We start from the raw sequence: 24,416 nt of genomic DNA, 5'->3' as shown, positions 1-24,416 counted from the left end.
AATATAAATTATAATAATTATAATGTAGTAGTGAGCTGTTGTTCTGACTGGTCACAGATCATTTACTCCCTGTAAATCATTATTGATGATGTCTAATTTTGACTGCATCACTACTGCCTCTGTCTGCTCACCCTGATCATAAAGTGGGCGTCGTCGATGTTGTCCCCGAGAGCGTACATGTGGAGACGTCCGTCCTCCCAGGCCATCTTGGCTCTCCTGCCATCGTCATCGTAGACGCAGCACCGGAGGGGCCAAAGGGCTGGGTCCAGGAAGCCCAGCAGGGGCCCGTGACTTGACACCTCAGCCTTGCAGCTACCAGAAATACCATGAGTTCCATACATCTGCGAATAGTGGGCATACTTTACATCTTTACTTGGATCGACGGATTTTTTCTTCATGGGAGGAGCCAAGTTGAATTGTGTAGAGGTGTGGTTTCTCTGGTTCCTGTTGTTGTTGGTGGTGGTGGTGGAAGAGGCTGTGGTGGTGGTAGAGGCTGTGATCGTGTTAGTTGTGGCGGTGGCATTTGTATTCCTCTCCCGTCTGTGGTTGGTAGGCGTTGAAGGTTTTGTGTCTGGTGGAGTGTGTGTGTCCGACCTGTGACTGTCTCTTCTTTCTCTCCTGCGTCGTACCCTCGGTGTCTTGTTCTCAGCTTCGCTTTCGTTGGAGGTTCTACCGAGGCTGCCGAGGATGCTCTTCATTCGCATGAGGCTACCCATCAGGAAGTGTAGGTCGGCAGTACACTTGGTGTCAGTCAGCATATCTTTCACATCGTGGGCGGAGCTGTCAGCGAGGGCGCTGGCGTCGCAAGTCCGCAGCAGCTGCAGGGAACACTCCTTCACCTTGACCAGGATCTTCTGTTTCTCCTGCTCCACGCTCTGCAGGACTGCCACACCCTGCTCCCTCATCTCCCGCCGCTTCTCCTCCAGGAGGACCTTCGTGCGGATCACGTCGTGGCCCCTCAGGACGGAACACTTGGCACACAGCGACTTCCGGCAGTCCCGGCACCAGTAAGCTAGTGGCGCTTCGTGACGCTCACACACGCCCATCTGCAGACAGCAACACATTAAGATCACCTACACACACACACACACACACACACACGGGTAAGTCTGGCTGAAAGACCGTGACTATCATGGATCCAGACTCCACCACATCTTGCGCTGACTCATATGGGTTTAATGCTTCATATTAATGTAATACGGACACACATTCACATACACCTCTACAAGTACACACACACACACACACACACACACACACACACACACACACACACACATACACACACACACACACACACACACACACACACACACACATACACACACACACACACACACACACACACACATACACACACACACACACACACACACACACACACATACACACACACACACACACACACACACACACACACACACACACACACACATACACACACACACACACATACACACATACACACACACACACACACACACACACACACACACACACACACACACATACACACACACACACACACACACACACACACACACACACACACACACACACACACACACACACACACACACACAGGAGCTCGGACTCGACCCCCGCAACCTCAACTAGGTGAGTACACACACACCTCTATAAATACATACCGCCTTGTCCACTTCGTGACGCTCACACACGCCCATCTGCAGACAGCAACACATTAAGATCACCTACACACACACACACACACACACACACACACACACCTCTATAAGTACATACCACCTTGTCCACCATGCGACATACCTAATATACTAAATAGGACATAGCACACAAAAGTAATGTAAATTTGAAGTTAAACCAAAGAAATATTCTCAAGATATCGTGATGTGAGGCGGGAGTTAAGGTGAAGATAGAGAGGTGAAAAACAGACAATGACTGATGGAAGACATGAGTTATTGTCTGTAGTAATGATGTGAATGTTTTAATGACCTTATCCTTACACATCAGGTCTAATGACCTTCAACTCTAATTATACTTATATTTACAAATAATGCTATGTACACGTGGTTTACGATTGGTAATGGGGTACACAATGATATTTCACTAAAACACGCGGTTTATTCAGTGTTTTAATACTTGTATTCTCTGAATTTGAATTCAACCTAGTTATTTTTTTTATAATTTTCTTGTAACGTGTGAAAGAATTAATGGTGATAATAATGTTTATCCGAAACTGTGTAGATGTGTGGCCTCAGTGACTTTTAAAAGATGTTCTGTGACGTGAGAATTAATATTCTGTATTATGTCCTTATATTCTGTAAGGAGTTGAATAAGTGAAAATTATTGTAATTTAGAGGAAATTAATATTTCAATAATGAAAATCTAGTACACATTTGGAAGTGTTATTAAATTGATTGAAAAGATGTACTGGTAAACAAAACGTTGGGAGAAGAGCAACGAAAAATGGGGAAGGAATAAGTAAATGATGGGAGTGTTGCAGAATCTGATCGTGGGTAATAATCGAAGCAGATGAAGAGTGTATCGGCAATAATTGAGGAACCATGAATGAGTGAATATAATAAGTATCTGGAGCAATTCAGATACATAGTAACCGGGTTATAATAAGGCTGATAGTGAAGGTAATTTCTGGACTGGACGCGGTGAGTGAACATGACCATCGAGTGTACCTACAGTAGCTTGTCCCCTCAAGGAAGGTTCCTTGATGTTGGTGAGGGGCTCTTGATTTAGGGAATTGGATCTGTGCTCCAGTTCCCCAAATTAAGCCTGAATGCCTTCCACATCCCCCCAGGCGCTGTATAATCCTCCGGGTTTAGCGCTTCCCCCTTGATTATAATAATAATACAGTAGCTTGATTTCGCCTTCTTATATACGGTATCAACCCACCAATTATGTTATTAGCCAATGTTTAGCATACATACCTGCCAGGGAGGCGCTTATGTACACTCAATTTTATGTGTAAATTATGTGGAGTTATATAAAAATGGTGAGTAATCAGTTTAAACCGTGGACCAAATTACTAAGAGTTGTTACTCAAGTAATTTTTCAGTAATATGTGCAGTCCACAACCAAATTAATACAGCCAGTGTTTCTGGCTGGAAATATATGTTTAATAATCGCAAGAATTATATGTTCATATAATTTAAGGTCCAGATGTGTGAGCTTGGGAGCAGAGAAGGTGGACATGGAAGGAGAGAGAGTGATGTTGCTGGAGTTCCATCTGTCTCCTGAGGTACACCTAGTATCAGTAAGTGTTGTCTGTTGTACATGTGCCACAGTTCTCCCCAGTTGTGTGTGAAATGTTAATTCAGGATTGTACCTGTGAAATTCACTCGCAAATTCTCACACCTGTATTCACAGGCATCTGTGGATCACTTTTCAAGTGAATATCCCAGTAAAACTACGCAAAATGTGATTAATTGTTATCTGAAGTTGTTCTTTCAAGCTTATCGTCATACCTTTGATTTCTGAAGTCGCTAATAATGCCTTTGGCCTATTAAAGTAGTCTTTTTGGTCTCTAGAATTTGGACTAATTCTCTTGTTAGGTCTGCACTAATGTGTTTACGTTGAGAGTTCAATTTAATACCTATTTTGGGGACTGAAGCAACCTTGTCTAGTGGTGTACAAGTGACATGCAGTCTTAATAACCCTCGTCTAGTTGACAGACTTGAAGCCTAACAATAACGAAATGATTTTTTTTTTGTCACAATTTGTGAAAGCAAGTGTAAGGCTGCTGAACAAGGTGGTGGTGGTGTTCTTAATTACAGTAATGACGAATATAATACTTGTGTTGATAACTATAGTGAGCATCACAATAAAGGCAATGGTGTCTATGATGTTAGTAATAGTGATGACCGTAATATAAGTGGTGGTGAAGAGTGTGATGAGAGCGGTGGTGTCTATAATGTTAGTAATAGTGATGAGCGTAATATAAGTGGTGGTGCAGAGTGTGATGAGGTTAGTCACATAGACATTAATGTTGAATACAATACTGTTGACAAATGTAATGAACACAATGTTGGTAGTGGCGTTGGTGATGACAGCTGTAGTGTTGCGTTTAATGTTAGTGGAGGAGGGAATGTGAGTGGTGGTGTCACCTATCATACATTCACACATAAACAGCGTCGTGCTCTGGGTTTACGAAGACTCCCACGAGGCCGTACAACTGGAGGTGCTCTTACAAAACTCATGGACAATGGTAGCACTGTTGACATTGATAAGGTCTGCTATTTATATGAACAATTTTTTCATTATGCTGAGAAACTCAAGATGATCCCAGGACTACTATAATGGATCAAAACTCGTATAAACTTTCTATATTAAGCTGGAATATTGCATCACTTAGAAAAAGACTTCCTGACCTTCATCATAAAGTAACCACCGAACCCATTGAAGTTGTGTGTCTACAAGAGTGCAGAGTCCCTGAAAAATCCCAACCCCCTAAATTACCATCATTTGTTGCATATAACCTCAAATCTACTAACTCTTGTGTTCTATATATTAAAAAATCACTTCCCCATCAACTTCTTGCACATAAGAAAACAGAGGGGCTACAGTATCACGGTGTTAGGATTTATATAGGGAACTCTGCTCTCAACATATTTAACTTGTACGCTCCTGCTGATAAGTTTAATTACTTGGAGCTCCCAACTTGTGCTCAGTCTGAGCCTACTCTTATTATTGGCGATTACAATGCAAGACACAAAAGCATTGGAAACTCACAGTTTGGTAATCGTAATGGCAATCAACTGTTGTCACTCTTAAACAGTCATGATAATGTGCAAATTGTAGGTGACCTTGAACCCACACATATCTATGGAGGCGTCCTTGATCTGTGCCTGGGCTTCAACATTACTTCTTCCATTGTAACAGATATAGCGTCTGATCATTTCCCTAGGCTAACCTCACTAGATATTGGTAATACTATCCTTCCTGGTGGGATATTCAAACGGAAACGTTTTAATGTTCCCACTGATCAGCATGATGACTTTGTTGCACATGTGACTGACTGGTATAATTCCTATGAGTGTTCCTCTGTAGAGACCTTTAACAATGATCTTGTGAGCAGTATTCAGAACTACTTAGAGCCGCCACTGCAACCTCTTGGTACTCTAAACCCAACAAACTTCCATAATAATCATACCTCCTTCAAAAACCATACTTATTACAATGATTCTAAACTTCGTACACTGAAACGTACTGCTCGCAGACTAGGCCTAGCCTATAGAAAACATCGTACCCCTGGAATGCTGAGGCTCTTCCAAACTGCCCTTGCTGCTGCCAGAGAGCGTATGACAGAGCTGCGGCAAACAGACTGGGAAAAATTTGTCAACGGTCTTAATGCTCACACCCCACTTAGCCGGGCATGGAGGGACATAAATAGAATTAAGGGTAACAGAACTGGGCTGATCGCGCAACCTCATCCCTTGCATAGGGCGAATGAGTTAGTCAGTGCTTGGGCTGCTACATCTAGCTATGACAATCTTCCCAGTACCACACAGGCAAAATTAAATGACAAATATGATGCAAGGGAGAGACTTGTTTGCTTTATGCTCGGCAAGGCAGATGACTGCAACATTCCTTTCACTAATTATGAACTTGATGCAGCACTAACTAAGGGCAACTCCACGTCGCCTGGTGAGGATGGTATTACTTACAACATACTCAGATTGCTGTGTCGAGTACCAGGTAATCCATTACTTGAATTATATAACATGAGCTATGTAACTGGGGAGCTCCCTCAATCTTAGACCAACAGCCTCATCATTCCAATTCCTAAGCCCAATCAACAAAATGCATTTCGCCCAATATCTCTTACTAGCTGCTTGTGTAAAACATTTGAGAGAATGATTCTTAATCGTCTCATGTACAGAATCAAACAATTTTTGTCTCCCCGGTTACATGGTTTCATGCATGGAAGGAGCGTGCATCATTGCATAGCCACCTTTCTCACCCTGCACACTGACAGCTCATACACTACCTTCCTTGACCTTAAATCCGCTTTCGATGTAGCCAACCGACATGTAATCATTAGTGAACTTGCCAGAATGGATGTTGGAGGATGGCTTCTCCGCTGGATTAAAGGTTACCTGTCCAACAGAAAATCGTCTGTGTTGTTCCAGGGACATAGAAGTGTAACTAAAGACTTTGAATTAGGAACCCCTCAGGGAGGTGTGCTCAGTCCCACACTGTTCAATATTCTAAATAATGCATTACTTAATGCTATGCCTAGTCAGCCCCATCATTATGTGATTAGTTTTGCTGATGACATAATGATTCACACCACCGGATTCTCCAACACCCAAAACATTCTTAATCATGTACTAGCCTCGTGTCAGGACCTGGGGTTGATAATCTCTACTGATAAAACAAGGATACTCAATAGGCGTCCTCCTCGACAGAGAGGCACAGTTCGTCAGATCCAATTGCATGATGGGTCTCTTCTAGAATATGTAAGCAGATACAGGTATCTAGGCTTTGAGGTTCCACTACTTGGACCTGTTGTAACAAGACTTTGTCGCCAATACAAAGAAAGACTAAGAGCACTTAGAGTTGTGGCAGGGCTTCACCCCAGGTATGGTGCTAATGTTAAAATTGTGAAAATGATGTATCTTGCTTATATTAGATCATTGGTTGATTATGCTGCGCCACTACTTGCTCTTGTGTCTGACTGGAAGCTTGGAGGGCTGGAAAAACTGCAGAACGAAGCAATGAGGATCATTTTAGGATGCCCTCGTACTGCCAAAATTTTAAATATGCAAAAAGAACTTGATATTCCAAGCATCAGAGATCGTGTTACTGAAAGAAATATCCTAATTGGGGTTAATATGCTCAGGCAAGCTCATTCAAACCCCTGCACAGAAGCCCTCCAAACTTTCCTAAGCACTGGTGAACACTCCTCTAGATGGATCGAAAAAACTGGAACCGACCTCCGCATGAATCAGATACATGATCTATGTCAAGTAAGGCAACAGCGGCACTTCTCCGCTCCATGGAATATTACCCTATTCCAAACTACCATTCCTCCATTTCTCCCCAAACTACTTCTTAAATCACGACCAAAACTTCGCCTTGAAGCCAAACATGAGGCCTTAAGCTGTATTGATAACTTAGTCACACAGCACACACTCTCGCAAATTATTTACGCTGATGGTTCTGTTCACCAATCCACTGGTGCAGCTGGTAGTGCTGCTGTTGTCGTACAGAGTGATGGCCCTCTTAAAGAAATTGGAGCACGCATCAATAATTGGGCCTCTACCCTTCAGACAGAACTGTTTGCCATACTCCTTGCACTGAAATGCATCTATGTATCAAAGATTGACAGTTTAATTGTAACTGATTCTCTCTCATCCATAAATGCTCTCAACTCATTAAGCATAAATTGTGGCATGCTTGTGTCAGAAGCCAGACACAGGTATGGTAGGATTGTGGACAGTGGAGTCAGAGTGCACATGCTGTGGATTCCATCTCACATTGGTCTTCAGATGCATGATAGAACTGATAAATTGGCTAAGCTGTATGCTTTCAAAGAGGGAGTAGATTACAATCTTGGCATGTCAGGTAGTAGTTTGAGAACAATAATACGAAAAGAACTTCAACTGAATTTTATGGACTTAAGGCTCAGGGAGATTGACACCAGTGAGTCCATCTATCATCATTCTATCATGCAGGAGGAGCCACATGTCTATGGTGCATCCAACAAAATAAGCAGACTCTTGGATGTCACTACTGCCCGGCTCCGGCTGGGTTACAAGTATCTTTGGCAGGTTAAATCACCACCACCAGATGTAGACCAAACGAAATGTAAACTTTGCCAGATGGACTATTGTCACACCCTGCGTCATTATGTACTGGAGTGCGATAAAATTAATGAATTTAGAAACAACTCACTCAGAAGTGTTCAAGAAATGGCTAAGTATTTTATCCACAGTGGTATATTACAGACCATTCTGGAGAAATACCCTGACTTTGCTAGCTGTAAATAAAGCATTACCACATATGTGCATGTTAGTTAGTTACCATTTTGTCCTAGGCACATGTCGATTAGACACTAGGCCTGTTGTATGTGTGTAGGTGTGTAGGTGTGTGTGTGTGTGTGTGTGTGTGTGTGTGTGTCTGTGTCTGTGTGTCTGTGTGTGTGTGTGTGTATGTGTGTGTGTGTGTGTGTGTGTGTGTGTGTGTGTGTGTGTGTGTGTGTGTGTATGTTAGTTACCATTTTGTCCTAGGCACATGTCGATTAGACACTAGGCCTGTTGTATATGAGCACGTGTGTGTGTGTGTGTGTTAGTTACCATTTTGTCCTAGGCACATGTCGATTAGACACTAGGCCTGTTGTATATGAGCACGTGTGTGTGTGTTAGTTACCATTTTGTCCTAGGCACATGTCGATTAGACACTAGGCCTGTTGTATATGAGCACGTGTGTGTGTGTTAGTTACCATTTTGTCCTAGGCACATGTCGATTAGACACTAGGCCTGTTGTATATGAGCACGTGTGTGTACTCACCTAGTTGTACTCACCTAGTTGAGGTTGCGGGGGTCGAGTCAGAGCTCCTGGCCCCGCCTCTTCACTGATCGCTACTAGGTCACTCTCCCTGAGCCGTGAGCTTTATCATACCTCTGCTTAAAGCTATGTATGGATCCTGCCTCCACTACATCGCTTCCCAAACTATTCCACTTACTGACTACTCTGTGGCTGAAGAAATACTTCCTAACATCCCTGTGATTCATCTGTGTCTTCAGCTTCCAACTGTGTCCCCTTGTTACTGTGTCCAATCTCTGGAACATCCTGTCTTTGTCCACCTTGTCAATTCCTCTCAGTATTTTGTATGTCGTTATCATGTCCCCCCTATCTCTCCTGTCCTCCAGTGTCGTCAGGTTGATTTCCCTTAACCTCTCCTCGTAGGACATACCTCTTAGCTCTGGGACTAGTCTTGTTGCAAACCTTTGCACTTTCTCTAGTTTCTTCACGTGCTTGGCTAGGTGTGGGTTCCAAACTGGTGCCGCATACTCCAATATGGGCCTAACATACACGGTGTACAGGGTCCTGAATGATTCCTTATTAAGATGTCGGAATGCTGTTCTGAGGTTTGCTAGGCGCCCATATGCTGCAGCAGTTATTTGGTTGATGTGCACTTCAGGAGATGTGCCTGGTGTTATACTCACCCCAAGATCTTTTTCCTTGAGTGAGGTTTGTAGTCTCTGACCCCCTAGACTGTACTCCGTCTGCGGCCTTCTTTGCCCTTCCCCAATCTTCATGACTTTGCACTTGGTGGGATTGAACTCCAGGAGCCAATTGCTGGACCAGGTCTGCAGCCTGTCTAGATCCCTTTGTAGTTCTGCCTGGTCTTCGATCGAGTGAATTCTTCTCATCAACTTCACGTCATCTGCAAACAGGGACACCTCAGAGTCTATTCCTTCCGTCATGTCGTTCACAAATACCAGAAACAGCACTGGTCCTAGGACTGACCCCTGCGGGACCCCGCTGGTCACAGGTGCCCACTCTGACACCTCGCCACGTACCATGACTCGCTGCTGTCTTCCTGACAAGTATTCCCTGATCCATTGTAGTGCCTTCCCTGTTATCCCTGCTTGGTCCTCCAGTTTTTGCACCAATCTCTTGTGTGGAACTGTGTCAAACGCCTTCTTGCAGTCCAAGAAAATGCAATCCACCCACCCCTCTCTCTCTTGTCTTACTGCTGTCACCATGTCATAGAACTCCAGTAGGTTTGTGACACAGGATTTCCCATCCCTGAAACCATGTTGGCTGCTGTTGATGAGATCATTCCTTTCTAGGTGTTCCACCACTCTTCTCCTGATAATCTTCTCCATGATTTTGCATACTATACATGTCAGTGACACTGGTCTGTAGTTCAATGCTTCATGTCTGTCTCCTTTTTTAAAGATTGGGACTACATTTGCTGTCTTCCATGCCTCAGGCAATCTCCCTGTTTCGATAGATGTATTGAATATTGTTGTTAGGGGTACACATAGCGCCTCTGCTCCCTCTCTCAATACCCATGGGGAGATGTTATCTGGCCCCATTGCCTTTGAGGTATCTAGCTCACTCAGAAGCCTCTTCACTTCTTCCTCGGTTGTGTGCACTGTGTCCAGCACTTGGTGGTGTGCCCCACCTCTCCGTCTTTCTGGAGTCCCTTCTGTCTCCTCTGTGAACACTTCTTTGAATCTCTTGTTGAGTTCTTCACATACTTCATGGTCATTTCTTGTTGTCTCTCCTCCTTCCTTCCTTAGCCTGATTACCTGGTCCTTGACTGTTGTTTTCCTCCTGATGTGGCTGTACAACAGTTTCGGGTCAGATTTGGCTTTCGCTGCTATGTCATTTTCATATTGTCTTTGGGCCTCCCTTCTTATCTGTGCATATTCGTTTCTGGCTCTACGACTGTTCTCCTTATTCTCCTGGGTCCTTTGCCTTCTATATTTCTTCCATTCCCTAGCACACTTGGTTTTTGCCTCCCTGCACCTTTGGGTAAACCATGGGCTCATCCTGGCTTTTTCATTAATCCTGTTACCCTTGGGTACAAACCTCTCCTCAGCCTCCTTGCATTTTGTTGCTACATATTCCATCATCTCATTAACTGGCTTCCCTGCCAGTTCTCTGTCCCACTGAACCCCGTTCAGGTAGTTCCTCATTCCTGTGTAGTCCCCTGTCTTGTAGTTTGGCTTCATTCGTCCTGGCCTTCCTGCTTCTCCCTCCATTTGTAGCTCTACTGTGTATTCGAAGCTTAAAACCACATGGTCACTGGCCCCAAGGGGTCTTTCATATGTGATGTCCTCGATATCTGCACTACTCAAGGTGAATACTAAGTCCAGCCTTGCTGGTTCATCCTCTCCTCTCTCTCTTGTAGTGTCCCTTATGTGTTGGCACATGAAGTTTTCCAGTACCACCTCCATCATCTTAGCCCTCCATGTATCTTGGCCCCCATGTGGGTCCAAGTTCTCCCAATCGATCTCCTTGTGGTTAAAGTCACCCATGATCAGGAGCTTTGCCCTGCATGCATGAGCTCTTCTGGCCACTCTAGCCAGTGTGTCAACCATCGCTCTATTGCTCTCGTCGTACTCTTGCCTTGGCCTCCTGCTGTTCTGTGGTGGGTTATACATCACTGCTATTACCACCTTGGGACCTCCAGAGTGAAGTGTTCCCACTATGTAATCACTTTCTTCTCCGCTGTCTCCTCTCTCCAGCTCATCAAAATTCCAGCGATTTTTGATCAGCAACGCCACTCCTCCACCCCCCCTGTTCCCTCTGTCTTTCCTCAGGATTTGGTATCCCATTGGAAAGATGGCATCTGTTATCATACCTGTAAGCTTGGTTTCTGTGAGAGCTATAATGTCCGGTGATGCTTCTTTGACTCTTTCATGCCACTCCTCCCACTTATTTGTTATTCCATCAGCGTTTGTGTACCATACCTTCAGTTTCCTTTCCAACACTGTGGTTTGGGGGGCCTGTGAGGGTGGGAGACCTGGTGGCATACTGTGGGATTCTATAGCTCGGTGTTGGGTGGAGGCTGTGGGTATGGATTGTAGTGTGTGTTGGGATGGTGTGATAGGTTGTATGGTTCTGAGAGTAGTTGTGTGTGTGCTTGCCCTTGCTGTTCTGTTCTGCTCTGACTGACCTCTGTTGGTTCCCTCCTTGTCTCTTTTCCTGTGTGTGTGTGTGTGTGTGTGTGTGTGTGTGTGTGTGTGTGTGTGTGTGTGTGTGTGTGTGTATGTGTATGTGTATGTGTGTGTGTGTGTGTGTGTGTGTGTGTGTGTGTGTGTGTGTGTGTGTGTGTGTATGTTAGTTACCATTTTGTCCTAGGCACATGTCCATTAGACACTAGGCCTGTTGTGTATGAGCACGTGTGTGTTTGTGTGTGTGTGTGTGTGTGTGTGTGTGTGTGTGTGTTTGTGTGTGTGTTTGTGTGTGTGTGTGTATGTGTGTGCACTCACCTAGTTGAGATTGCAGGGGTCGAGTCCAAGCTCCTGTGTGTGTGTGTGAATGTGTGTTTGTGTGTGTGTTTGTGTGTGCGTGTGTATGTGTATGAGTGTGTGTGTGTGTGTGTATGAGTGTGTGTGTGTGTGTGCATGAGTTTGTGTATGTGTGTGTGTGTGTGTGTGTGTGTGTTTATGTGTGTGTGTGTGTGTGTGTGTGTTTATGTGTGTGTGTGTGTGTGTGGGTGTACTCACCTATTTGTACTCACCTATTTGTGGTTGCAGGGGTCGAGTCACAGCTCCTGGCCCCGCCTCTTCGCTGATTGCTACTAGGTCCTCTCTCTCCCTGCCCCATGAGCTCTATCATACCTCGCCTTAAAACTATGTATGGTTCCTGCCTCCACCACATCACTTTCTAGGCTATTCCATGGCCTGACTACTCTATGACTGACTATGACTGTGTGTATGTGTGTGTGTGTGTGACTCAACAATCAATATTTGCACCAATAACTCACTACAGTTGTGACCGGGTGTGGAAGTGTGAATTGCTCATTACTCTAAAATTTGTTCATGATTGTAGCCATGTATAAACGTAAGTAACCATTCTTACAGTATTCATTACCTTTGTAACTTGTGAGTTCATTACCTTTGTAACTTGCAACAGCAAAGAACTACAGACCAATAGCACTAACATCCCATATCATAAAAATCTTTGAAAGGGTCCTAAGAAGCAAGATCACCACCCATCTAGAAACCCATCAGTTACACAACCCAGGGCAACATGGGTTTAGAACAGGTCGCTCCTGTCTGTCTCAACTACTGGATCACTACGACAAGGTCCTAAATGCACTAGAAGACAAAAAGAATGCAGATGTAATATATACAGACTTTGCAAAAGCCTTCGACAAGTGTGACCATGGCGTAATAGCGCACAAAATGCGCGCTAAAGGAATAACAGGAAAAGTTGGTCGATGGATCTATAATTTCCTCACTAACAGAACACAGAGAGTAGTCGTCAACAGAGTAAAGTCCGAGGCAGCTACGGTGAAAAGCTCTGTTCCACAAGGCACAGTACTAGCTCCCATCTTGTTCCTCATCCTCATATCCGACATAGACAAGGATGTCAGCCACAGCACCGTGTCTTCCTTTGCAGATGACACCCGAATCTGCATGACAGTGTCTTCCATTGCAGACACTGCAAGGCTCCAGGCGGACATCAACCAAATCTTTCAGTGGGCTGCAGAAAACAATATGAAGTTCAACGATGAGAAATTTCAATTACTCAGATATGGTAAACATGAGGAAATTAAATCTTCATCAGAGTACAAAACAAATTCTGGCCACAAAATAGAGCGAAACACCAACGTCAAAGACCTGGGAGTGATTATGTCGGAGGATCTCACCTTCAAGGACCATAACATTGTATCAATCGCATCTGCTAGAAAAATGACAGGATGGATAATGAGAACCTTCAAAACTAGGGAGGCCAAGCCCATGATGACACTCTTCAGGTCACTTGTTCTATCTAGGCTGGAATATTGCTGCACTCTAACAGCACCTTTCAAGGCAGGTGAAATTGCCGACCTAGAAAATGTACAGAGAACTTTCACGGCGCGCATAACGGAGATAAAACACCTCAATTACTGGGAGCGCTTGAGGTTCCTAAACCTGTATTCCCTGGAACGCAGGAGGGAGAGATACATGATTATATACACCTGGAAAATCCTAGAGGGACTAGTACCGAACTTGCACACGAAAATCACTCACTACGAAAGCAAAAGACTTGGCAGACGATGCACCATCCCCCCAATGAAAAGCAGGGGTGTCACTAGCACGTTAAGAGACCATACAATAAGTGTCAGGGGACCGAGACTGTTCAACTGCCTCCCAGCACACATAAGGGGGATTACCAACAGACCCCTGGCAGTCTTCAAGCTGGCACTGGACAAGCACCTAAAGTCAGTTCCTGATCAGCCGGGCTGTGGCTCGTACGTTGGTTTGCGTGCAGCCAGCAGCAACAGCCTGGTTGATCAGGCGCTGATCCACCAGGAGGCCTGGTCACAGACCGGGCCGCGGGGGCGTTGACCCCCGAAACTCTCTCCAGGTAAACTCCAGGTACCTAGTTCAGCCATCAAAACTTTGGAGCCCGGTCCCTGGACCCATTGTGTACCTCTGTAATCTGTAAATACCTTTGTAACTTGTCATGATTGTGACTAGACCTACCTGGAGTTCATTACCTTTGTAAATTGTGAGTTCATTACCTTTGTAAATTGTGAATTCATTACCTCTGTAACTTGCTCAGCCATCAAAACTTTGAGGCCCAGTCCCTGGACCAATTATGTACCTCTGTAATCTTTTGACTACCGCCCACAGGATGGGTATGGGGTGCATAATAAACATATTAAACTAACTAACGAAATATATATAGCATTTCAAACAATAAACCAATCTTCACTAGGCGTGGAGATCGGTTAGGTTAGGTAAGGTTCGTCAGGAAACAGGATACATGTTTACTGACGCGGGTCTTAGATAATGACCCGCTGTTGAAACTTTTGGTCATCTGACCGAGGCCTTCCGCTGGCTTACCGGTCCACCCCTTTAAAAATTATGGTCAAAGTTATAACCATTTTTTATATGTTGGAAAACGGTGAGTTCAGATTTAATTCTCAACGGAAATGAATCCGGCCAAAACAGGACCCCAGTGGAAATAATTATCTTTGCCTTTTTTTTCTGGGTTATCCTAGGTAATTTACACTGTATGATAATTGTGCTTATGTGTACCTATGCCTAAATAAACTTACATCCAAGGTCTTTGCAAGCCATCAAGCAGTGTAATTGCTAACCTTGGACTCCCTGAAGGCCTCTGCTCTGGCCAGGAGGTCAGCTTGCACAGGGAGCTGGTCGACAGTGGGCTTGAGGTGACGCTTCCTGCAGGTGGGGCACGGGAAGTGGCCCTTCTTCACGTCCTTGGAGAGACAGGGCCTGCAGAAGGTGTGTCCACACCGCGGGAGGAGGACGGGTTCCCGCTGCTCGTCGTCGTATAACTCCGAGCATAACGGACACAGGAGGTCGCTGCTAGCGTCATCTTCGGCTGTAGTCTCCGGTTCCGGCTCCGGCTCCGGCATCGGTTCTGGTTTCGGTTCCGATTTTGGCTCCGGTTTTGATTTCCACTTTGGTTTTGGGGTTAGTTCCGGTTCTGGTTCTGACTTCAGGTCTGGCCTTGGTTTCCATCGCGGCTCCGGCTTCTGTTCTGGTTTTGGTTCTGGTTTTGATTCCACCTTTGGTTTCCACCTGGATTCCAGTTTTGGTTTCAACTCTTCTGGCTTCGATTCTGGTTTCAGTTCCAACTTTGCCTCTGGTTTCAGTTCCGGCTTCGTCTCTGCTTTCAGTTCTGGCTTCGTTTCCACCTTCGGTTTCCACCTGGATTCCAGTCTTGGTTTCAACTTTTCTTCTGGCTTCGGCTCCGGCTTCATTTCCACCTTCGGTTTCCACCTGGATTCCACCCTCGGTTTCAACTTCTCTTCTGGCTTCGGCTCCGGTTTCATTTCCACCTTCGGTTTCCACCTGGAGTCCAGCCTTGGCTTCCACTTCGGTTCTAGCTTCGGTTCTTGCATGGGTTGCTGGTCCACAGCTGCGAAGCAAGACACATCAGTAAGACTTATAAAATGCTTATATTATTGATAAAACGTTGATAAGGGGTTGGGTGAATGTTTTTGTCAGTGTTTACCTAGAGAGGGATTTCGGGGATCAACGCCCCCGCGACCAGGTCTGTGGCCAGGCCTCATGGTGGATCAGAGCCTGATCAACCAGGCAATTACAGCGGGTTTGGGTTTGAGAAGAACCTGCCTAGCATGGGCCAGTAGGCCTGCTGCATTGTTCCTCCTTATCGTAAGTATTATTGTTATTATTATTATTATTATCGTTGTTAATTCTTATTGTTAATTATTGTAATGGGAGAGGGAGATTGCAGTCAGCTTATACCATCTCTGGTCTACAGATTACGCAGTATTGGTCAACATGATAACAAATAAATGACTTTAAATGTGTCACTGACAGTAAATCACGTTGTCACTGCATTTTATATACTATTTACGGAACTGACATAGTTTACAAGAGCCCTGAGAGTGATGTAGCTAACACAGTCTATGATATGACGGGTGTGTTAAGTTGCTGGGGGAAAATAACATACACAAGCAAATACTCTCACATACAAAAAAATATATGTTACTTATCAGGCTAAGTGTCTATCGACAAGTGTCTTTTGACAACTGGTATCTAACACACACGTACAAACACGTCGTAACATGAAATATTAGATGGTTAATTTGGCATAGCTGGTTTAATATCCCAATTAAGATAAAGTCTTCAACTTGAATACCAAAAAAACGTACGTTTTCCCACGAATTACAGAATAGCCAGACACATGAGTGAGGATAGCGTTCAACCAGCATCTTGGGTGTGTCCACCTCCGCTCTTACTTCCAGAAACACGATTTTTTTTATATTTTTGGTTATGTAGATTAGAAAAAAATAGATAAATGAAAATTATGCTAACCTTGGTGTGAGAGGATGTTATTTTGAGGTAACAACAGCCTGGTAAACACGAAAATAGATGTAATATACTGTCCCACGTGGGAATAGGTTAGGTTAGGTAAGGTTCGTCAGGAAACAGGACAAGAGTTTCCTGGAGCTTTTGGTCATCTGACCGAGGCCTTCCGCTGGCTTACCGGTCCACCCCTTTAAAAATTATGGTCATATTTATAACCAATATCGTGGAATTAGATGTAAATATGGTGGGTAATAGAAGGGTTACAGTCAGGTTCTCACCCGAGGTCCTCTTCAGCAGATGAAGGTGAAATATAATAGTCATAGTAAACCATACCCCCGGCCGGGATTGAACCCGCGGTCATAGAGTCTCAAAACTCCAGCCCGTCGCGCTAGCCACTAGACCAGCTAGCCACAATAAGATTCATCCAACTAGGTATATTTCTACACCATAGGAAAGTTAGCACAGGCACCTCTGTGACCACAAATGCAAGTTTTTACAGACGATAGTCATAGTCCTGTGACTATCTGAGAACTATTGTGTCATAGTGGACGGTGTGCATTACGTTATAAGCTATTTAACAAAGGAACTTTGTCCACCTAAAACTTTCCAGAACTTAGTAAGTAGCGCTTATCAAGTTCTGTAACTCGTAGGGAAAACATAAGAATTATATTTGTTGATGTAGAGGCGGTGAAGCGGAAGTGAATCACTGAGTGTTACTCACCTGAGTCTGGAGCTGCGACCTCCTTCATGAACGACTCTGATCAGTGTTACTCACCTGAGTCTGGAGCTGCGACCTCCTTCATGAACGACTCTGATCAGTGTTACTCACCTGAGTCTGGAGCTGCGACCTCCTTCATGAACGACACTGATCAGTGTTACTCACCTGAGTCTGGAGCTGCGACCTCCTTCATGAACGACACTGATCAGTGTTACTCACCTGAGTCTGGAGCTGCGACCTCCTTCATGAACGACACTGATCAGTGTTACTCACCTGAGTCTGGAGCTGCGACCTCCTTCATGAACGACACTGATCAGTGTTACTCACCTGAGTCTGGAGTTGCGACCTCCTTCATGAACGACACTGATCAGTGTTACTCACCTGAGTCTGGAGCTGCGACCTCCTTCATGAACGACACTGATCAGTGTTACTCACCTGAGTCTGGAGCTGCGACCTCCTTCATGAACGACACTGATCAGTGTTACTCACCTGAGTCTGGAGCTGCGACCTCCTTCATGAACGACACTGATCAGTGTTACTCACCTGAGTCTGGAGCTGCAACCTCCTTCATGAACGACACTGATCAGTGTTACTCACCTGAGTCTGGAGCTGCGACCTCCTTCATGAACGACACTGATCAGTGTTACTCACCTGAGTCTGGAGCTGCGACCTCCTTCATGAACGACACTGATCAGTGTTACTCACCTGAGTCTGGAGCTGCGACCTCCTTCATGAACGACACTGATCAGTGTTACTCACCTGAGTCTGGAGCTGCGACCTCCTTCATGAACGACACTGATCAGTGTTACTCACCTGAGTCTGGAGCTGCGACCTCCTTCATGAACGACACTGATCAGTGTTACTCACCTGAGTCTGGAGCTGCGACCTCCTTCATGAACGCCCCGCGCCATCTTGTGCCTGGATAAGGAAACATTAACGATAACACTCACACTACGTATGACCCACACTCAACCACCTGGAGTATACCTGGAGAATACCTGGAGCATACCTAGAGTATACCTGGAATCTACTTGGAGAATACTTGGAGTGTACCAGAAGTAAACGTGAAGTCTACCTAGAGGATACCTGGACTATACCTAGAGTATACCTGGATAATATCTGAAGTATACCTGGAGTATACCTAGAGTATACCTGGATAATATCTGAAGTATACCTGGAGTATACCTAGAGTATACCTGGATAATATCTGAAGTATACCTGGAGTATACCTAGAGTATACCTAGAGTCTACCTAGAGAATACCTGGAGAGTGTTTTCGGGGGTCAGTTTCCCCGCAGCCCGGTCCATGACCAGGCTTGGTGGTGGATCAGGGCCTGACCAACCAGGCTGTTACTGCTGGCCACACGTAAACCAACGTACGAACTACAGCCCGGTTGGTGAGGTACTGACTTTAGGTGCCTGGTGCCTAATTTATCCTTAAATAATAGTAATAATGATCTTTATTTCTACCAGTACACGGTGCAGACCTAGGTGACAATGTACCCCAGGATGCGACCCACAACAGTCGGGTAGCTCCGAGGTACCTACTTACTGCTAGGTGAACAGTGACAGCAAGCGTAAGGTGACTAAAACCCAGATACCTACTTACTACTAGGTAAACAGGTGTAAGGAAATATACCCAACGTTTCACTCGTACCGGCGATCGAACTCTGGACCCTCGGAGTGTGAGCTCCCAGCCATCATATCTTGAATTTCCTTCATATTTCATCACAGCTTCAAATACATAACATTTGTGTTGGTGATCACGGACAGATATTTCTTCAATATATATAAACCACTGGGGATAGAAATAGGATTTGAGGCCTTTCGCTTCCCGAATGAAACCCTCGTCAGGAGCTAAGAGATCAGGTAATAGGGTCGAAATGGGAAATACGTATTTTCATAAGTAGTTGAGTTAAAAGATAAGACTATGCTTGAAAAAGAATATATTGTCTATTTGAACATATTTATCTCACCTCTTAGCTCCTGATGAAGTTTTCGGTTAAACGAAAGGCCTATATATATATATATATATATATATATATATATATATATATATATATATATATATATATATATATATATATATATATATATATATATATATATATATATATATATATATATACTAATAATTATACTACTACTACTACTGCTACAACCACCAATAATAATAATAATAATAATAATAATAATAATGGACTTTACATAAGCCTGGGAGGAGGCTCTACTGAAGTGTTTTGGCTGCAGGTTCTGTCCTCGAGGGCTGAAAATAGAGGCAATGATATATCAAGACACATATATAGTCAGGCATGCAGGGTCGCACACACGCATTCGGACACCGCCTCTCCCTAACAGCTGTGATTCTTCCCGCCAAATTTGGAATTTAGCCATTAAAGATCCGCACACCTGAGATTCTGCCCGCCAAGTTTGGAATTTACAGGTGCGCATTGTTCTGCTGAGGCAGTGATAATTGTTCTGCTTGTTCTAGATGTTCTGCTGTTGTTATTAGTGTGATGTGAGAACAGTGAGAAGTACTGAACACTGTTCCTAGTGATGCCTAGCCCAGGCGGGTTGTGTGTATTGTGGGTTCGAATCCTCACGCTTACTCTGAATGTGTTTCCTCGGATTTTATCTCTTTCCTGCAACATTGCAAGCTTCTGATAATGTGTTGAGTGCAAGACGAAATTCCTACAGCTATCAACTCCCACCGTGGTTGTTTTTCATCTTCCATGGCTTGGTTACAATATATATATATATATATATATATATATATATATATATATATATATATATATATATATATATATATATATACCATGAACGAGTGGTATTGGTCAATAACAACACTGCGACTAGCCAAGGACTCGAACTCATGCTGCTTTTGCCAGCCACATGGTGAGGGAAAACAGATGACGCTCTAACCCACAGGACTACGCAATCCTACAAGAATGACGCACCCTCAGTAATTTAGAATTAAAGTACAACGAGACGAGAAAATAATGGAGAGGAAGTGACGTCACCAACAGCTGTCAACAGTTACATGTGACGTCACCAACATATTTGTTGGTGTATATAATGACATCATAAAGCATTCGAATAGGGTTCTACTAATAGCCAAAAGCACAAGGGTTTGATAGCCCGGCTGGGACGGATATATGGGCATGTCTCCTACAGTTAATTTGCTGATGTTCCACGTGGTAATGGTCCAGGATGGTCCACGTCGTAATGGTCCATGTGGTAAAGGTCCAGGATGGTCCATGTGGTAATGGTCCAGGATGGTCCATGTGGTAATGGTCCAGGATGGTCCATGTGGTAATGGTCCAGTATGGTCCACGTGGTAATGGTACAGGATGGTCCACGTGGTAATGGTCCAGTATTGTCCACGTGGTAATGGTCCAGTATGGTCCACGTGGTAATGGTCCAGTATGGTCCACGTGGTAATGGTCCACGTGGTAATGGTCCAGTATGGTCCACGTGGTAATGGTCCAATATAGTCCACGTGGTAATGGTCCAGTATAGTCCACGTGGTAATGGTCCAGGATGGTCCACGTGGTAATGGTCCAGTATGGTCCACGTGGTAATGGTCCAGGATGGTCCACGTGGTAATGGTCCAGGATGGTCCACGTGGTAATAGTCCAGTATGGTTCACGTGGTAATGGTCCAGGATGGTCCACGTGGTAATGGTCCAGTATGGTCCACGTGGTAATGGTCCAGGATGGTCCACGTGGTAATGGTCCAGGATGGTACACGTGGTAATGGTCCATGTAATGGTCCAGGATAGTCCATGTGGTAATGGTCCAGGATGGTCCATGTGGTAATGGTCCAGTATGGTCCACGTGGTAATGATCCAGGATGGTCCACGTGGTAATGGTCCAGTATGGTCCACGTGGTAATGGTCCAGGATGGTCCAGTATGGTCCACGTGGTAATGGTCCAGGATGGTCCAGTATGGTCCACGTGGTAATGGTCCAGGATGGTCCACGTGGTAATGGTCCAGGATGGTCCACGTGGTAATGGTCCAGGATGGTCCACGTGGTAATGGTCCAGGATGGTCCACGTGGTAATGGTCCAGGATGGTCCACGTGGTAACGGTCCAGGATGGTCCACGTGGTAATGGTCCAGGATGGTCCACGTGGTAATGGTCCAGGATGATCCACGTGGTAATGGTCCAGTATGGTCCACGCGGTAATGGTCCACATGGTAATGGTCCAGTATGGTCCACATGGTAATGGTCCAGGATGGTCCACGTGGTAATAGTCCAAGATGGTCCACGTGGTAATGGTCCAGTATAGTCCACGTGGTAATGGTCCAGGATGGTCAACGTGGTAATGGTAAAGGATGGTCCACGTGGTAATGGTCCAGGATGGTCCACGTGGTAATGGTCCAGGATGGTCCACGTGGTAATGGTCCAGGATGGTCCACGTGGTAATGGTCCAGTATGGTCCACGTGGTAATGGTCCAGGATGGTCCACGTGGTAATGGTCCAGGATGGTCCACGTGGTAATGGTCCAGGATGGTCCACGTGGTAATGGTCCAGGATGGTCCACGTGGTAATGGTCCAGGATGGTCCACGTGGTAATGGTCCAGGATGGTCCTCGTGGTAATGGTCCAGGATGGTCCACGTGGTAATGGTCCAGAATGGTCCACGTGGTAATGGTCCAGGATGGTCCACGTGGTAATGGTCCAGGATGGTCCACGTGGTAATGGTCCAGGATGGTCCACGTGGTAATGGTCCAGGATGGTCCACGTGGTAATGGTCCAGTATGGTCAACGTGGTAATGGTCCAGGATGGTCCACGTGGTAATGGTCCAGGATGGTCCACGTGGTAATGGTCCAGGATGGTCCACGTGGTAATGGTCCAGGATGGTCCACGTGGTAATGGTCCAGGATGGTCCACGTGGTAATGGTCCAGGATGGTCCACGTGGTAATGGTCCACGTGGTAATGGTCCAGGGTGGTCCACGTGGTAATGGTCCAGGATGGTTCACGTGGTAATGGTCCAGGATGGTCCACGTGGTAATGGTCCAGGATGGTCCACGTGGTAATGGTCCAGGATGGTCCACGTGGTAATGGTCCAGGATTATCCACGTGGTAATGGTCCAGGATGGTCCACGTGGTAATGGTCCAGGATGGTCCACGTGGTAACGGTCCAGGATGGTCCACGTGGTAATGGTCCAGGATGGTCCACGTGGTAATGGTCCAGGATGGTCCACGTGGTAATGGTCCAGGATGGTCCACGTGGTAATGGTCCAGGATGGTCCACGTGGTAATGGTCCAGTATGGTCCACGTGGTAATGGTCCAGGATGGTCCACGTGGTAATGGTCCAGGATGGTCCACGTGGTAATGGTCCAGGATGGTCCACGTGGTAATGGTCCAGGATGGTCCACGTGGTAATGGTCCAGGATGGTCCACGTGGTAATGGTCCAGGATGGTCAACGTGGTAATGGTCCAGGATGGTCCACGTGGTAATGGTCCAGGATGGTCCACGTGGTAATGGTCCAGGATGGTCCACGTGGTAATGGTCCAGGATGGTCCACGTGGTAATGGTCCAGGATTATCCACGTGGTAATGGTCCAGGATGGTCCACGTGTTAATGGTCCAGGATGGTCCACGTGGTAATGGTCCAGGATGGTCCACGTGGTAATGGTCCAGGATGGTCCACGTAGTAATGGTCTAGGATGGTCCACGTAGTAATGGTCCAGGATGGTCCACGTGGTAATGGTCCAGGATGGTCCACGTGGTAATGGTCCAGGATGGTCCACGTCTTAATGGTCCAGGATGGTCCACGTGGTAATGGTCCAGGATGGTCCACGTGGTAATGGTCCAGGATGGTCCACGTGGTAATGTTCCAGGATGGTCCACGTGGTAATGGTCCAGGATGGTCCACGTGGTAATGGTCCAGGATGGTCCACGTGGTAATGGTCCAGGATGGTCCACGTGGTAATGGTCCAGGATGGTCCACGTGGTAATGTTCCAGGATGGTCCACGTGGTAATGGTCCAGGATGGTCCACGTGGTAATGTTCCAGGATGGTCCACGTGGTAATGGTCCAGGATGGTCCACGTGGTAATGGTCCAGGATGGTCCACGTGGTAATGGTCCAGTATGGTCCACGTGGTAATGGTCCAGGATGGTCCACGTGGTAATGGTCCAGTATGGTCCACGTGGTAATGGTCCAGGATGGTCCACGTGGTAATGGTCCAGTATGGTCCACGTGGTAATGGTGCAGGATGGTCCACGTGGTAATGGTCCAGGATGGTCCACGTGGTAATGGTCCAGTATGGTCCACGTGGTAATGGTCCAGGATGGTCCACGTGGTAATGGTCCAGTATGGTCCACGTGGTAATGGTCCAGGATGGTCCACGTGGTAATGGTCCAGTATGGTCCACGTGGTAATGGTGCAGGATGGTCCACGTGGTAATGGTCCAGGATGGTCCACGTGGTAATGGTCCAGTATGGTCCACGTGGTAATGGTCCAGGATGGTCCACGTGGTAATGGTCCAGTATGGTCCACGTGGTAATGGTCCAGGATGGTCCACGTGGTAATGGTCCAGTATGGTCCACGTGGTAATGGTGCAGGATGGTCCACGTGGTAATGGTCCAGTATGGTCCACGTGGTAATGGTCCAGTATGGTCCACGTGGTAATGGTCCAGGATGGTCCACGTGGTAATGGTCCAGTATGGTCCACGTGGTAATGGTCCAGGATGGTCCACGTGGTAATGGTCCAGTATGGTCCACGTGGTAATGGTGCAGGATGGTCCACGTGGTAATGGTCCAGGATTGTCCACGTGGTAATGGTCCAGTATGGTCCACGTGGTAATGGTCCAGGATGGTCCACGTGGTAATGGTCCACGATGGTCCACGTGGTAATGGTCCAGGATGGTCCACGTGGTAATGGTCCAGTATGGTCCACGTGGTAATGGTTCAGGATGGTCCACGTGGTAATGGTCCAGTATGGTCCACGTGGTAATGGTCCAGTATGGTCCACGTGGTAATGGTGCAGGATGGTAGACCCTCAATACAAACACTAAAATGAACTTTGTGTTATCAAGATAACTTAATTGTGACGCAGCCAAGTGCACTAGAACGCTGTCAAACTCCAGGATGTTTTTAACGCTCCAGAATACCTCTTGAATGCTCCAGAACGCTCTCATGCTCCAGAACGCTACTAAACACTCCAGAACGCTACTAAACACTCCAGAACGCTACTAAACTCT

The 24,416-nt window shown here is 45.8% G+C and overlaps 1 protein-coding gene across 3 annotated transcripts in view; it reads right to left on the bottom strand.

The window, feature by feature from the left end:
• Positions 1-24,416, bottom strand: part of LOC128704055 (uncharacterized) — a 54,386-nt gene that overhangs the window by 1,605 nt on the left and 28,365 nt on the right. Inside the window, exons 2-4 of one of the 3 annotated variants that reach the window (XM_070099180.1) lie at positions 18,067-18,117; positions 14,777-15,564; positions 132-1,046 (exon numbers count right to left, since the gene is read on the bottom strand). In XM_070099180.1, the coding sequence (XP_069955281.1) occupies positions 132-1,046; positions 14,777-15,564; positions 18,067-18,117 (1,754 nt within the window). Of the gene's footprint in view, positions 1-131; positions 1,047-14,776; positions 15,565-17,202; positions 17,254-18,066; positions 18,118-24,416 lie in introns of those variants that run through there. The other 2 variants (XM_070099182.1, XM_070099181.1) reach the window with 2 other exon arrangements.

This window comes from Cherax quadricarinatus, chromosome 66 (assembly GCF_038502225.1).
Source record: "Cherax quadricarinatus isolate ZL_2023a chromosome 66, ASM3850222v1, whole genome shotgun sequence".
Taxonomy (NCBI): Eukaryota; Metazoa; Arthropoda; class Malacostraca; order Decapoda; family Parastacidae; genus Cherax; species Cherax quadricarinatus.
Note: the sequence above shows the minus strand (reverse complement) of the source record. Positions and strands in the feature narration are given on the sequence as shown.